At 45.3% G+C, this 15944-nt stretch overlaps 1 protein-coding gene across 3 annotated transcripts in view; it reads right to left on the bottom strand.

Moving 5' to 3' along the window:
* Nucleotides 1-82: 82 nt before the first annotated feature.
* Nucleotides 83-15944, bottom strand: part of LOC146685257 (neural cell adhesion molecule L1.1-like) — a 46135-nt gene continuing 30273 nt past the window's right edge. For 2 of the 3 annotated variants that reach the window (XM_085443034.1, XM_085443036.1), the window contains 14 exons: nt 15854-15944; nt 12903-13109; nt 11935-12005; nt 11604-11829; nt 8606-8712; nt 7988-8258; nt 7517-7639; nt 7104-7280; nt 6882-6995; nt 6066-6215; nt 4457-4588; nt 4301-4373; nt 3902-3913; nt 83-3379 (listed from right to left, as the gene is read on the bottom strand). The exon at nt 15854-15944 is cut by the window's right edge and continues 11 nt beyond it. In XM_085443034.1, coding sequence (XP_085299160.1) covers nt 3124-3379; nt 3902-3913; nt 4301-4373; nt 4457-4588; nt 6066-6215; nt 6882-6995; nt 7104-7280; nt 7517-7639; nt 7988-8258; nt 8606-8712; nt 11604-11829; nt 11935-12005; nt 12903-13109; nt 15854-15944 — 2010 coding nt within the window. In that variant the 3' untranslated portion in view covers nt 83-3123. The remainder of the gene's footprint in view (nt 3380-3901; nt 3914-4300; nt 4374-4456; nt 4589-6065; nt 6216-6881; nt 6996-7103; nt 7281-7516; nt 7640-7987; nt 8259-8605; nt 8713-11603; nt 11830-11934; nt 12006-12902; nt 13110-15853) is intronic. The other variant, XM_085443035.1, reaches the window with a different exon arrangement.

Here is a 15944-nt window from a genome sequence, read left to right as displayed (position 1 = left end):
TTTTTGACCCCTGAAGTGAGCATTGAGGGGACAAGACGCCCTGTCCTAAAATGTAGGACAGGCCTGTCACTGAGTCACAGACTTCTATACAGCCAGAGGAGTCGCCCCCTGCTGGGCTTTGGAAAGAATGCAGGTTTGAGGCACTTCTAGGTTGACTTCACCTTTTTGAGGCCCAAAAACTACATCCATCCTTTAGATGTAGGTTATGGTCACACAGACACACAGTAGAGAACCAGTGATGTAATTCCCTGCTTCCCAACAAATGCACTGCTCCTGCCTGTTTGAATTCATTTGTGGCCTAATGAGCAAGTGAAAATAAAAGTAGGAATAATATCGTGTTTGATGGTGTGGGACCAGTTTATACCTCAGAGCCACAGATGGAGGGAAAACCCATTCACCCTCCTGCAGTCACAAACACTCACTACAGCGCAAAATACGAATTCAACTATAATGAGAATTTATTTGCTGGATAATAATGAACTTTGTTTTTATGGGAAACTATCATCTTGGAAGGTCGTTTAAAGTTTTATGTCTACAGTAAGTGGTTGTTGGTTTTGGTCTTTTCTGCTTGGTTTGCGTGAATCGCTTCGTCGGGTTTGTCTCTCTGCTCGACAGACTGTAAGAATAAGCGTCAGCTGTGGGTGGGAACACGGGGCTCCCTGTGTGTAATCCTGCGACACATATTTTCATCGGATTGATTTTTTTTGATCCGCATCGGCATCAGTGCAGCGTGTCCAAGGCAACGAAATAAACCCTCTGAGCTATAAAACTGTTTCCGGTGCGGGTCCATCCAGAGAACATCATCTCACCCGCTGCCATTAAACAGCTCAGCGAGCTGTAGAAACATTTATGACATAGCTTTTTAATAATCAGTATTATTTGCTGCATTGCTACGCGCTATAAAGAAACTGAATGAATGAAGGGGAGTGTTTTTCTCTCTACGGTTCTAATCTTCTCTAAACGTCTCGAGGCTACTGAGCGACACGAAAGGAAAACCTAAGATTAGACGATGGAGGGGAGGGTGTTGATACAAAATACAAGTACAAAATCAAACAGAGCAAAAGATAAAAAGACAAACTGCAATTCAATGATTTTAGAGAAGAAGCAATGGAAATAAAAAAACTGACAATCTCAAGGTTCTATTTACATTCAGGGAGCGATTACATCTGATCCTCTTTCTCCTCCGCCTCCTCCCTCGCTCCGTCAGAGGGTCCGTTTTGCTACAGAGGACCCGCCATGTGGGCCTCCACTTCATGTGTTCATCAGTATGTGTGTGTGTGTGTGTGTATGCATAGGAATTTTTCCAATCATATTCAAAGGCAGCCCTGAAACATCTGAAGCAGTGAACTGTGCCGTCTGCTGGCCGTTTACAGGGTTTAATGGACGTTTGCAGAAACTGCAACGCTGAAAACTTTTACACATGAAGCTGCGTCTGAGGAGAGATGACTGACAGGAAGAGGGAGGAGAGGAGGTTCATCTGGACTCTCCTAAGGCAACAGAGCTCCCCTCTCTGCAGGTCAAAGGGCAGGGATGGAGAGCAAGCACACGCACGCACGCACGCACGCACACACACAGACACACACACACACACACACACACACACACACACACACACACACACACACACACACACAGAGCGTAACAGTCTCGCTCTTTAACTCAAATATCAATGAAATGCTTTAGAAATGCCTGGAAGCTGGCATGCATCTATAAATAGTAAAAACCGTTCCATGACGCATGCATGCAAACTCAGATACATAAGTTGGTAACAAAAACACATAAATATAAAAAATCGACATATAAATATGCTAAGGAAACAAAAAGAGACTGAAATGTTTGTTTACGATGAAATAAAGTGATTTGGTCCAAGATGAAAGATGAAAAACTCCCAGATTTTTGCTTTTTCTTTGTGACGCTCTCCCATAAATCATCTCCGTCTCCTGGGCTGAGCTGCACCAGCTTCTCTAAGTTTCTATTTAAAGTCTAACTTTACTGCGTCATGTGCAAACACCACTCTAAGGTAAAAAGTCAAAGAGCAGCTTTGTCCTGGTGGACAGATGGAGCAACCAAGAATCAGACGCAACACTCTGAGCCATGAAACTCATTTCCTTATGAGACTGAGACTGGTTTCACTTTAAGGCCATCTCAGCGAGTCCCGGCTTAATTCGCAATTACATTCATCAAATCAGGAAAGATTTTAGTAAACAGTAAATTGTTTCTGCCCAATTACAAAGCTTTCCATCGTGTAAACAAACCACAACATGGTCACTACAAACCTGGTGAAGTCCAGATAAATCCAGAGATGTATGTCAGTTAGAGCCAAAGAACCTCAGAGGGAGCTCCACCTGCAGCCGCTCAGGTGACTTTCTAGTTTGAGATATGCTGAGGTGTCAGAACTCGTCATGAAGGGTACGGAGAGGACATCAGAAGCTCAAACTGTATTAGCTAAAATGCACAGAGAATGGATCCTTTATCAGAATTAGTATTAATAAGCTTTATTATTTTATTTTTATGTTTAAGCTGATATTCACCGTTAGCCAATCAGCTGTCACTTGGTTCTTCCAGACTAGCAAACTGTTTGCTTTGTGGTCACTGACTACAAAAAGTTAGTCCAGAATTTTAAATATTCATTAATAATCCTACATAAGAACTAGTCTGTTTTGTATCCCTTTATTATGAATTCAATTGAAGTTTCATAGCTCTTAAACTGTCTCCATGTACTCATTTGGGTGTTAATCTATGTGAGTAGTTACTGACATGTGAAGCTGAATCAGATGCTGCAGACCAGAATAACATTCGCTGCGTGTCTTCGGCGGGCTACGCGTCCCGAACACCATCTCAGTTGTTACAAAATCAGAAGTTTTACATGTTCAGTAACAATCCTGCAAACAGACTGAGCTCATGTAACCTGACTCACCGAGCTCAGGAGCAGCTGGTGCAGCTCTCGCCCTCACCTCACTCAGTTTGTTCGCTCATACGAGTTTCTAATCACGCGGTTGTATGTGTGTGTGTTTTTGTGTGTGTTTGTAAACTGTAAACAGCTTCACTGCATAAACCAATGGAATGTACTGACATTGTGTGTGTGTGTGTGTGTGTGTGTGTGTGTTTTGGCCATGTGTGTCTCTAGCTGGGCCGATTTAGGATGCTCGACATGGAGGGAGCGACGGGGGGAGGTGGGACTGCATTAACGGGGGAGGCGGGGCCCGAGCTCTCGTTGCCGTGGGGAACAGATGCCCGGCCGCTGTACTGGCCGATGAAGGAGCCGTCCTCGTTGAACTGGATGTCCACGCTGTCCCCGTATTCAGCCAGAGAGTCGACGCTGCCCATCTTACTTTCCTCCAGAGACTGCTGGCTGTCCGAGCGCTTCTCATCGCCATCGCTGGAGGACGGCACAGAGACTCAGTGTAAATTCTCACAGACAAAAAGTGAAGTCTGATAAATGCAGGAACATGCTGTGTAGCATCACACAGACACGGTGACATCATAACTGTGTCAAATTTGTGAAATATGTCCCAAACTGAAAATGGAAAGAAAGAAACTGCATGGGTAAGTACATCCTCTTTAACAGTTCATCATGTTAAGGAGGATCAAGTTATTATAAGTATTTAAATAAATTTAAAGTATTTAAATAAAAAAAATGTAATGATATAAAATAAACAATTTTAAAAATGCTGAAAAGACAAATATGAAATAACATAGTATAAAATAACACATGAATAAAATGTTAATAAAATTCTTCCTGGTGTTCAAGTACTGCAGGCTGATTATGCAAATGATGCCTAATTACACAAAAACTCAAAGAAATGCACACAGAATGAAAAGTTTCATTAAATCTAAACAGCTTCTCGACACAAACACACAAACACACATGTGAGTGCTACAGAGGGGTGAACTGTCCTACCTCTCCAGGGATCTGCAGGCAGAGCATTGAAGGGAGAAAGAAAAGTGAATGAAAGGAAGCAGAGCTGCGAGCATGACGAGCTGCACGCTCAGATGAAGCCGTCAAACTCGATGTTTCAGAAACAAAACAAAGTTTCATAATATGATTTACTGCAGGGATATTATCACTGTTTATATAAAAACATACTGTATATAACTGATCTCATTGTTGTGTCGACATGAAGGATTTTTGTGCAAAAACTAAACAACAACACACTGACTCAAATCGCAGGGTCGCTCTGTGTTTTGTGCTCTTGCTGTATTTTGTACCTGCAGGGCCACCGTAGCACTTTGTTCTGTGTGGAAGCAAATGCATTTCAAGCATAGCCTGTAATCATGAGTGACATTCAAAAAGGCCCACCTGTATTCTCCAAAGGCTTCATCTTTCATTGGTCGAGCTTCAGAGTCCACCTCCTTACTTTCTTTGTCCTTCACTGTGAAAAAAAGAAACCTTTAACTCTGCGTTAGAGTCTGTGTGAGTCAGAGAGTGTGAGTCCAGCTGCGCACCACAGTGTACCTGCATATTTGCCGCCCTTGCTGCGTTTGATAAGGCAGAGGATGAGCAGTATGAGAACCAGCAGCACGATGGCGCTGATGAGTCCAATCAGCCAGCCTTGGGTGGCGAACCTGCCGGTTATCTCTGACGGCACTGAGAGAACAGAGACAGACTGTCACAGAAATGTTTGGAATGATGTCTGTGAAGGTTCTCAGTCATCCAGGTCATCGTAGTCTAAGGAGCTTGGAAAGAAAAGCGTCTGGACTTCTTTGAGTTGCTTGAAGACGTTTCACCTCTCATCTGTGAAGCTTCTAGCTTCTAGGATCAAATGGTGGAGAATCCCAGATTTAAGCTCTTTGGGAGTAACCCACCGAGAGGACCCCTAATGATCCTCTACCTAATTACATGAGCCAAGGTGTGAAGGTGTAGGTCCCAATCAGCCAAGGTTTCGAGTGAGCTCATTGTGAAACTTAGCCCCATCCTAACATGTGATTTCCTGAGGTCAGATGGCCCAGGAAGCGTCTGGGAAGGATCTCAGAACTGGATTAAAGATGGCAGACAGTTGGTGTCTCCACCATTTGACGCTAGAACTGAAGAAGCTTCTCGGATGAGAGGTGAAACGTCTTCAAGCAACTTAAAGAAGTCCAGACGCGTTTGGAATTATGATTTTCACACAGGTAGCGAGATTAGCCCGCCTGAAAACTCCACAGTGCTAGTCCCAAAAGTTGATTCTGTTCATTGGACGTAACGTTTTCAGTGGGAGAAACACTTCGTCATCATCCAGGTGATTTCTTCAGTCTCAGCTGACTGCAGGTTTCAATCTTATAAACAGTCCATTTGCATAATGACTGAAACCAGCCCACTGAGGAACAATGGGCTGGGAGGTCAGTTCCTTGATCATTAATATGCAAATTCTCTTGACCATTGATCAACAACCACTGATCAAAGCTCATTGATCAATGGTCATGAGTCCCATTCACAGAGAGTTGGGGAATGGCTGCAATCACAGCATGTAAGATGGTAACAGATGTACCCTTAGGCCCCCTCCTCGATTCAGAGATGGTCTTTCCCTTTTCACATAAATGGCCTCCTTGACTCCGCCCTTAAACCAGCGTTCCTCCCTATCCAGGATGTTACATCCTCATCATTGAAAGAGTGTCCACTGGCCTGTAGGTGTGAATAGACTGCAGAGTCTTGGCCTGACGAGGTAGCTCTTCTGTGATGTGACACCCGCTTCGCCAGAGGTTGTTTACTTTCTCCAATGTATAAATCCTGGCAATCCTCCAACCAGATCAAAGCTCCAGGTCAAGCTTTGTTCAGAGAATTTGCATACTAATGATCAAGGAACTGACCTCCCAGCCCATTGTTCCTTCAGTGGGCTGGTTTCAGTCATTATACAAATGTACTGTTTATAAGGTTGGGGAAACCTGCAGTCAGCTGAGACTGAAGAAGTCGCTTAAATCAGTGATGAAGTGTTTCTCCCACTGAAAACGTTACGTCCAGATGAACAGAATTAACTTTTTGGGATTTACTTACCTGGATGATTGAGCACGCATCAGGATGTCGACAGTGCTAGATTTGTGAATCTGTGAAGATTGTGGCATCAACCTCTACTACTCTGCATACTTACATGGTTCCACGGTCTTTGCCTCGCCTTGCCAATAAGTGGAGTTTCCATGCATGACCCTCAGGTGGTACTGAGCTCCTGGTTGGAGGCCCGTCAGCATATAGAAACCCTGCGTAGTGTTGACCTGTTCTGACTTCTCCCACCCACCGCCTCCTGCAGCCACACGGCAGAGAAGAATGAAACATATGAAGAACATAGTAGGAATCAATCCTAAAGCTGTTCCTCCTCTCATTTAATGAACTGTCTCTGATTCTTCTGCTCTTTCTAATAATTCTGCTGTGATGTTGATCCAGAGACGCTGCAGAAGCAAAACAGTGGGAAAATTCATATTCAAATCACTGGATACGCATGAAACATTAGAGAGTCGTGACAGTTTAATCTACTTGTTATCATCATAACAAGTTGGGAGCTGTTTACTTGTTCTTGGTTCACTGCAGGTTCTTCAGGCTCGTCTCACTTTGGATTGAACCATTAGTCAGGCTGTCATGTTCTCAGACCAAAGTATAACTTCAAGAGAAAAAAGCCTTAAAGGTTTATTTTTTGGACATTTGAGAGTTTTTTCAGATTTGACTGTTGAGCCTCCGCATGCTGTTCTTCAACACTGAAGTTTAAACCTCTGTTCGATCATTTAGAGTCAGGATCTTCAAAATAATTGGTCGAATCACCGCCGGGAACTGTTATCAAGACTTTGAGAAGGACTCAGACATGTTTTCCTTCCTTACTCTCCAGCTCCTTTATTCCCCTTTCTAAGAGTCATTGTCCACACATGCTCACAGACCCCCTCAAACTTCCTCTCCCTGCAAGCCGTCCTGTCCTTACCGCTCTTCTTGAGGTATTGGATGTGGAAGCCGTGGTTTCGGTTTCTCTCTCCGGGCACCCAGCTCAGGTGGACTGATGCGTTACCAGAGGTTACTGTGATGTTTCTCGGAGGCTCTAGAAGGCAGGGGGGTGGAGAAAACAAGGTCAATTTGAGAATTTGGTTTTATTTCACTAAATAAAGCCGAACACTAAACGGTGTGAGGCAGAATTCTGAAGTTTCACCTCCATCAAGCAGGGTGGCTCCCCTGCGTGTGATGGGAGGGCCTTGTCCAATCTTTGTGCATGCTGTTACTTTGAAGATGTAATGGCTGTCGGGGTCCAGGTTGTCCAGCGTGATGTGCTTTACTGTGGGATCATTGACATTCAGTATCTCCACAGGACTGTCTTTGCTTTCCACCTCTACAGATGAAACACAAACCAGGCAGAAAAACATGACTAAGAACGCTTGGTGGCCAAACGCTGTTCCCAGAAAGTGAAATAAATAAAACTTAAACAGGGACAAAGAAAAACATTGAAATCTGAAGGAAACACCAGAAAGTAAAGTTACAACAGAATTCAAGGATGAACACAAAAAGAAAAGTCACAATCGTTAAACTTCATCTTATTTTCATGACGCAGCCAGGATCAGACCTTACCCCGTTGGTACTGCACTATGTATCCCAGCAGAATGCCGTTGGTCTCAGCTGGAGGGCTCCAGGAGAGAATCAGGGATTTTTCTGTCGGGCTTTCAAACTCCAGAGTTGCAGGAGGACCAGGAACTGCACACACAGAACAGTTCCAGGTGAGGTTTGTGTAACTTGAGAACTGATCCTGAACTCTTAGACACGAGGGAAGAAAGTTCGGTTGACTTTATTCTGTCTGAATGTCAAAGTCCGCTCGGATATGAATGTCGTGTCATAAGCTTTTGGGTCAGGTGCAGAGGTTGCAATGGGCTGGAACAAGAGCAGCATTCTGATACCTTCAAATAATTGGTAATTAAAGCAGACAGCTAACTTACTACACAATGCTGCTCAGATCAGCTGACCTTTGACTTGTGGAACCTGTCAAATTGCACTTCGATCCATGGTCACATGACCCTCAAACAGCAGTGTTTGGTTGAAACTCACCTCCCTCCGGCGTGTGGAAGTGGTGCGGCGGGGAGCGAGGACTCTCCCCTTTGCTGTTAAACGCAGTGACCGTCAGCTCATACTCAGAAAACAGTTGCAGTCCCGTCACCTCCGCTGAGGTCTTGCTATGGTCAACCTCCTCCACCTGCCAGCTGTGCTCGTCTGTCTCACTCAATTGTTTAGATCTTTCTCCTCTGTCCTCCTCATGTTGGGATTGTCTGAGAGACCTCCGGCTCCGTTCGGCCTTGGGAGCCAGCCTCTTATAGTAGATCTGAAACAAGCATAGAGAAACATGAACACACTTTATGTGCTTTGATAAAGTTACAGCTGAAAATGAAATTAAAAAATTCAGAACACGATAAAAACTTTTATCAGCCTGTGTTTTCATCCATTATTCTACTAATCAAAGATGCCACTCGGGACTATTTTCTGGGGTTTGATTGACAGAAAGATTATAAAGTTTCTCAGTATTAAAGATGGGCAGAGGCTCAAAGCCAAAGTCCAATTAAATTTTTGAAACATCGCACCAAGTAATAACCTTACATGAACAGAGGATTTAAATGTTAAGAGCATTTCTGTGATGTGAGTCAGGTAATTAAACTCAATGAGAAGTGCTACCCTGTATCCCAGCAGCAAACCTCGGACCCTCTGGGCTTCGTTCCAGCTCACTCTGATGGTGCTGTTCATCACGGTGGTTGAAACTCCAGTCGGCGCTTCCTCTGGCTCTGAGAGAAGCAGCAAGGCATGAACATAAGAAATCAGCACAGCAGCGATGTTATTTGCACAAACTCGCAGTTTATGACTGTGTGTGTGAATGTGTATTGATATCTTTGTGGGGACAAAAGTTGGACTTTTACTATAGTTGTGGGGACCAACAGCCTTCATGGGGACCAGAATTCTGGTCCTCACAAGTCTGAAGGCATTTTTAAAACTAAAAAAGGTGGTTCTAGTGTCAGGGTTACAACTGGGTTATGGTTAGGTTTAGGGTAAGGGGCTAGGGAAAGCATTATGTCAGTTACACACAAGATATGAATACGCAACATGTGTATGTGTGTGTGCACGGTTTTCTGTCAGAGACAAACTTCTGAATTTCTGCTGAATTCATTACACTAGTAAATACCCATTGCTGCAGTAATGACTTGTCTGTGATTGTCAGGATATTTCTAAGCAATACAGTGATGTCATAATATAAGCACGTGAACCTGAAATGATGAATAGTTTAACAGCATGTGTCTGTGAAGGTCCTCATTGATCCAGGTCATCGTAGTCTAAGGAGCTTGGAAAGAAAAGCGTCTGGACTTCTTTAAGTTGCTTGAAGACGTTTCACCTCTCATTCGAGAAGCTTCTTCAGTTTTAGGGTCAAATGGTGGAGAGTCCCAGATTTAAGCTCTTTGGGAGTAACCCACCGAGAGGGACAATGGACCCACTATTGACCCTCTACCTAAGCACACGAGCCAAGAGAAGACAGATGTGTGAAGGAGTGACCTTTGACCTTTAGATGCCGATGGACAGCTGAGTCTTGTCCTGTGGAGGTGGCTCTTCTGTGTTGTGCCATGCGCTTGTGAAGTGGCTGTTTGGTCTCTCCAATGTAGAGGTCTGGGCATTCCTCGCTGCACTGTACAGCAAACACCACATTGTTAAGTTTGTGTTTAGGAGTTTTGTCTTTGGGATGAACCAGTTTCTGTCTGAGTGTGTTGCTGGGTCTGAAGTAAACTGGGATGTTGTGCTTGGAGAAAACTCCTAAAGAATGGCAAACAGTTATCCTTTGTGTCAAACTAGGGAAGACACAAAGGATAACTGTTTGTCATTCCTGAACTGTGCTGTGCGCATTGAGAAGAAACCTCAACATCGAAGTTTACCAGAAGCCCACGCACACGGACCAGTACCTCCTCTTTGACTCCCATCACCCTCTGGAACACAGACTTGGAGTAATTAGGACCCTACACCACCGGGCAGAACATGTTCCCTCTAAGCCTGAAGGAAAAAAGAAGCAACACACACATGCAAAGGAAACACTTAAAACATTGTCATCCCCTCTGTAGCCGGTGTATCAGAGAAACTCAGGAGAGTTTTCTCCAAGCACAACATCCTAGTTTACTTCAGACCCAGCAGCACACTTGGACACAAACTGGTTCACCCGAATGACAAAACTCCTAAACACAAACTTAACAATGTGGTGTATGCTGTACAGTGCAGCGAGGAATGCCCAGACCTCTACATTGGAGAGACCAAACAGCCACTTCACAAGCACATGGCACAACATAGAAGAGCCACCTCCACAGGACAAGACTCAGCAGTCCATCTGCATCTTAAGGATAAAGGACACTCTTTCGAGGATGCCAATGTTCACACTTTGGACAGAGAGGACAGATGGTTTGAAAGAGGAGTGAAAGAAGCATCTATGTCCACTGTGAGCGACCATCTTTGAACAGAGGGCGGAGCTTGTGACACCAATTGTCTGCCATCTATAATCCAGTTTTGAGATCCTTCCCAGATGCCTTAACGCCCACTCACACCCTGGGCCATCTGACCTCAGGAAATGACATAATAAGGTGGGGTCAGGTTTCACAATGAGCTCACCTGAAACTCTGGCTGATTGTGACCCACACCCAGTTTCACACCTTGGCTCATGTGATTAGAGGATCATCAGGGGGTCCTTTTGTCCCTCTGTGGGGGGGACACTCCCATATGGCCTAAATCTGGGACTCTCCACCATTTGACCCTAGAACTGAAGAAGCTTAGCCCGTTGGTAAGAACCTTTGGACGGTGTCATGTCACGCGTTGCTGCTGCTGCTGCTGCTGCTGCTGATAAAACACTGAGCTTTCCAAAGACCAGTGAAGACCTCAGAGCTCGAGGTAACTGAAGGAAACCGTGATGACTGCTGTGAGGAATGACCTTGGCAGTCATCACCTTTTTACCTCCTAACTACCCTCTAACTGAACAGTTCTCTAAGCCTGTGAAAGAACGCATGTGCAACCTCCTAAACAGAAATAAGTCAGTTCGAGCTGAAACTCGTATTTCTCATCAAAATGACAACATTACAAAAGAGGCAATTATTGATTCACATGCCGAACATTCAGCGTGAGACATTAAACCCTCAGCTGCATCATTCCCATCATCCACTCATTGAGATTCTTGACTTTTGACCTAAAGACATTTTCCCAGCAGGATCTAAGCACTGACAGGAAACTTCACTATATGCTCTGAGTGATTAACAGCCTGCACAGCAGCAAAGCATTCATGTGTACAGCTGCCGGGCACTCCAACAAGAGATGTTAGATTTGACATTTTGACAGAAAGAGCTGTGATGTGATGCTTCATGAAGCTGTTGCAGTGAGATTATTTATGACTGATGGCATTCATAAGCTGTATGGATAAACATGGTTAACTCAGATTGTTTTAAGTTGATATTTTCAGAACTGGCTCACTGTCATCAGTATTACTGACTTGTAGATATCATGTACTGTCTCTATATGTGTATGTATGAGCTTTAGTTCCAGTCCTCTCAGTGGGTGCACACAGGCTTTAGCCCTGTAATGGTTCCCAGTTACACACAATAACAGGCCCTCCCATTACAGCACTCGGCCACAGGGATGAAGCTCTGGGATGACGTACTGTCCTCTCCGGAGTGCCCGCTCTCCGACTTTGGTTCTGGTCCTCCTCCGAGAGCGTTGACAGATTTGACTTTGATCTCAAACGGTGTGTACGTTCCTGTGTTGTTCACTATGAACGGTGGAGACCTCACACGGCTGGAGGTCCAGTTTACATTTGACCCATCGGCCTCCCTCCACAGCACCTCGTACTGGAAGTTCTGGCCGTTATGGAAACGCTTGTCTATCTCCTGCAACAGAAAGTAAGAATATGAAGTGCCCGTGGACTGTGCTTTTCATGAAACATATCAGAGGATGTTTACTCGAGCCCACTGCATACACGCTGACGTACTCACATCCCACGTGATGACCAGTGTCCCTGGTTCTGAGGAGTTACTGCGCACTCCTGTAGGGTTGATGGAGGGAACTAAAAGGGTGAAGGAAAATATCTCAGTTTAATAAACACACTTCAGTCATCCTGTATTGATCTTCTTTATTGATCTCCATGACCATTGATCAACCATGTTTTATATTTCTTTGTGAAACTTTCAGACTGATAATGTAATTAATGGTAAATACATTTTCCGTCCCTCTAATGTCAGCCTGAGGCTCAGCTGTGAGTCAGACTCCATGGTAAAACTTCACAGCAGAAACAAACTTCCTGCAGAAGAACAACACGGTGATGACCATAAACTGCTGTTCCAAAAACCGGTGGGTAATGCCACGCCTCATATTGAGCTCCTGGACACAGTCTATAAAAATCACTGCTAGTAGCAGTTGTAACTCTAAAGCTCATCACATCTGCTGCTAGCTTATATTGTTGTTTCATTCACTGAAGTCTTTTCCAGCCTCTGACACATGGATCCTATCACTTAAGGCTAGAGGTGGGCGGACCGATACCAATGCTGGTACTGGTATCGGATCGATACTATCATGATAGGATCGATTTTTATTTCTATCTTTTAGTTGCAGCACGTAGCCCAGTGAATTGTGTTAAATAAAGTGTATACCTCAAACATGCACCTGTGATGTTCACGGTCACGTCTATTTTATTTATGTCCTATAGCAAACATAAATTTAAAAAACCTCCCAATTTAAAATACACGAAAAGCTGAAGAGTGTGTTTTGTTGTGTCAACTAATTATTGTGGAAATTAAAAATCACAGTTGAAATCAGAATCTCATAAATCATGCTGCTCTTCCCTACATAAGCTGCCTTTAAGCTTTGGTATCAGTACTGGTATTGGCAGTACTGGCCCTGTATTTATTTGATATTGGATCTATACCAACATTTGCACAGCACAAGTTGAGGTATTGTTCTTTACCATCAGGTGGCGTGCTGTGGTGGTCTGAGGAGTTGCTGTGTCTGCTCCTGCCAACCTCATTGATGGCGATGACCCGGAATCGGTAGGTGGAGAATGGATGGAGGGTCAGCTCCACGTGGTTGAAGTCGCCTGGCACTTTCTTCATTTCCTCCCATGTCCACTTCCTCTCCTCCGTGTGGTACTCCTCCCGAGCCTGTATGATGAACTCTGGAAGGAGTCAGACATGATCCGGTTCATCAGCTGTTTTTCAGCTGTAGGTCGGTTTTTCAGTTCAGTTCAGTTCTTTTTTATTTCAAACATATACATTCACCAACGTTTCATAAAATCATTCCATACAGTTGTTTGAAAAGGAGTAGGCAGAAGTATATACTTATTTAGCCCTACCCCCTCAGGTTTACATCCTCATCATCTAAACTTGAACAACAAAAACGTATACAACGCCTTCAACTTAGAACATAACATCTCAAAAAGTATTTTCACATGTTCAACTAAAACTATATTTAGATTTGCTAATTTGCAGAAGAAAATAAACATGAGTTTGACTGCTGTCTTGGGTTAATTGCATTTTCTTCATTCTTATACTTATTTAAAATTTATTGTTTGAGTTTTATTTTAAACTGGTTTATATCACTACTGACCTTTATTACTTCTTTTAACTCATTCCAGAATTTAACTCCCGCTATTGAAATAGACATTCTTTTCAATGTTGTTCTTACTCTTTGTAATTTTCAAATAAATACGTTTTAAATAAAGTTGAATGAGCAACATGGTTTGTTTCAGGAATGCCTAAGGTGTTCATCCATCCATCCATCTTCTTCTGCTTTATCCGAGGCTGGGTCGCGGGGGCAGCAGCCTAAGCAGAGAAGCCCAGACCTCCCTCTCCCCAGCCACCTCCTTCAGCTTATCCGGGGGAACACCAAGGAGTTCCCAGGCCAGCCGAGAGATATAATCTCTCCAGCGTGTCCTGGGTCTGCCCTGGGGCCTCCTCCCGGTAGGACATGCCCGGAACACCTCACCCAGGAGGCGCCCAGGAGGCATCCTTGTCAGATGCCCAAACCACTTCAGCTGGCTCCTTTCGATGTGGAGGAGCTCTACTCTGAGCCCCTCCCGGATGGCTGAACTTCTCACCCTATCTCTAAGGGAGAGGCCAGCCACCCGTTATGGGAAGCTTATTTCCGCTGCTTGTATCCGCAATCTCGTTCTTTCGGTCACTACCCACAGCTCGTGGCCATAAGTGAGGGTAGGGGCATAGATCGACCGGTAAATTGAGAGCTTCGCTTTTACACTCAGCTCTCTCTTCATCACGACGGACCGGTTCCAGTGCGAGCTGGAGGCCCTCACCCAATGAAGCCAACAGAACCACATCATCTGCGAAAAGCAGAGATGAGATTCTGAGGCCACCGAAGTGAAAGCCCTCCGCCACTTGGCTGTGCCTAGAAATCCTGTCCATAAAAATTATGAACAGAATTGGTGACAAAGGGCAGCCCTGGTGGAGCCCATCACCCACCAGGAACGAGTCCAACTTATTGCTGGCAATGCGAACCAAGCTCTTGCAACAGTTGTTGCAGGTTTGAATGGCCCGTAGCAATGGGCCAGACACCCCCATACTCCTGCAGCAGCTCCCACAGGACACCCCGAGGGACACGGTCGAATGCCTTCTCCAAGTCCACAAAACAGACTGGTTGGGCAAACTCCCATGCACCCTCAAGTATCCTGGAGAGGATAAAGAGCTGGTCCAGTGTTCCGCGACCAGGACGAAAACCGCATTGTTCCTCCTGCATCCGAGGTTCGACTAGTGGACGAACTCCCCTCTCCAGCACCCTGGCATAGACTTTTCCAGGGAGGCTGAGGAGTGTGATTTCCCTGTAGTTGAAACACACCCTCCGGTCCCCCTTCTTAAAGATGGGGACCACCACCCCGGTCTGCCAGTCCACAGGTACTGCCCCTGATCTCCATGCAACATTGTAGAGGCGTGTCAACCGGGACAGCCCTACAACGTCCAGAGCCTTCAGGAACTCGGGGCAGACCTCATCCACACCAGGGGCTCTGCCACCAAGGAGTTGTTTAACTGCCTCAGTCACCTCACCCCTGGAAATTGGCGGGTCATCCCCCTCATTCCCAGACTCTGCTTCCTACTCGGAAGACGTGTCAGTGGGATTAAGGAGGTCCAGGAAGTATTCCTTCCACCGTCTGACAATTTTCTCAGTCAAAGTCAGCAGCGCTCCATGACAGGCACCAATTACCTTGCGGCCGCAGCTCAATGCAGCAGCTTCGGCAATGGAGATGCTGAACATGGTGCATTCGGACTCAATGTCCCCAGTCTCCCTTGGAATGCTGTTGAAGCTCTGCCGGAGGTGTGCGTTGAAGATCTCACGGACTGGGGCCTCTGCTAGGTGTTCCCAGCACACCCTCACTACGCATTTAGGTGCATCGAGTCTATCCAGCGTCCTCCCCCGCCACCTGATCGATCTCACCACCAGGTGGTGGTCAGTTGACAGCGCAGACCCTTTCTTTACCTGAGTGTCCAGAACATATGGTCGCAGGTCTGGTGATACGATTACAAAACCGATTGTCCTGGTGCCACGTGCACTTATGGACACTCTTATGTTCGAACGAGGTGTTCGTTATGGCCAAACTGTGATTTGCACAGAAGTCCAATAACAAAACACCGCTCGGGTTCAGATCGGGGAGGCCTTTCCTCCCAATCATGCCCATCCAGGTCTCGCTGTCGTTACCCATGTTTTTCATAACTGATGAAGATGGAGTGTGATTGGTGGAGGTTGGTGGCCTGCTGTACTCCTTTTTCAGTCATCTCAGAAAAATCCAGAACATTTCATAAGGTTTAAGAGTCTCAGCAGGAAATGAAAATGTCCTCTTCAGCTGCTTCCACTATCAGCACATGACAACAGATACCAAAATTCGCATGTTTTGTTTGTGTGCGTGTGTGGTACCTGTGATGGGGCTGTTGTGGGAGAGTCCTGGGCTCCAGCTGAGAGTCACACTGACCCCCTCAGCATTAGACAGAGTCAGACCACTGGGAGG

This window comes from Copadichromis virginalis, linkage group LG20 (assembly GCF_057382275.1).
Source record: "Copadichromis virginalis isolate Kocher_CV1m ecotype Utaka linkage group LG20, C_Virginalis_male_GT1.1, whole genome shotgun sequence".
Classification (NCBI taxonomy): Eukaryota; Metazoa; Chordata; class Actinopteri; order Cichliformes; family Cichlidae; genus Copadichromis; species Copadichromis virginalis.
Note: the sequence above shows the minus strand (reverse complement) of the source record. Positions and strands in the feature narration are given on the sequence as shown.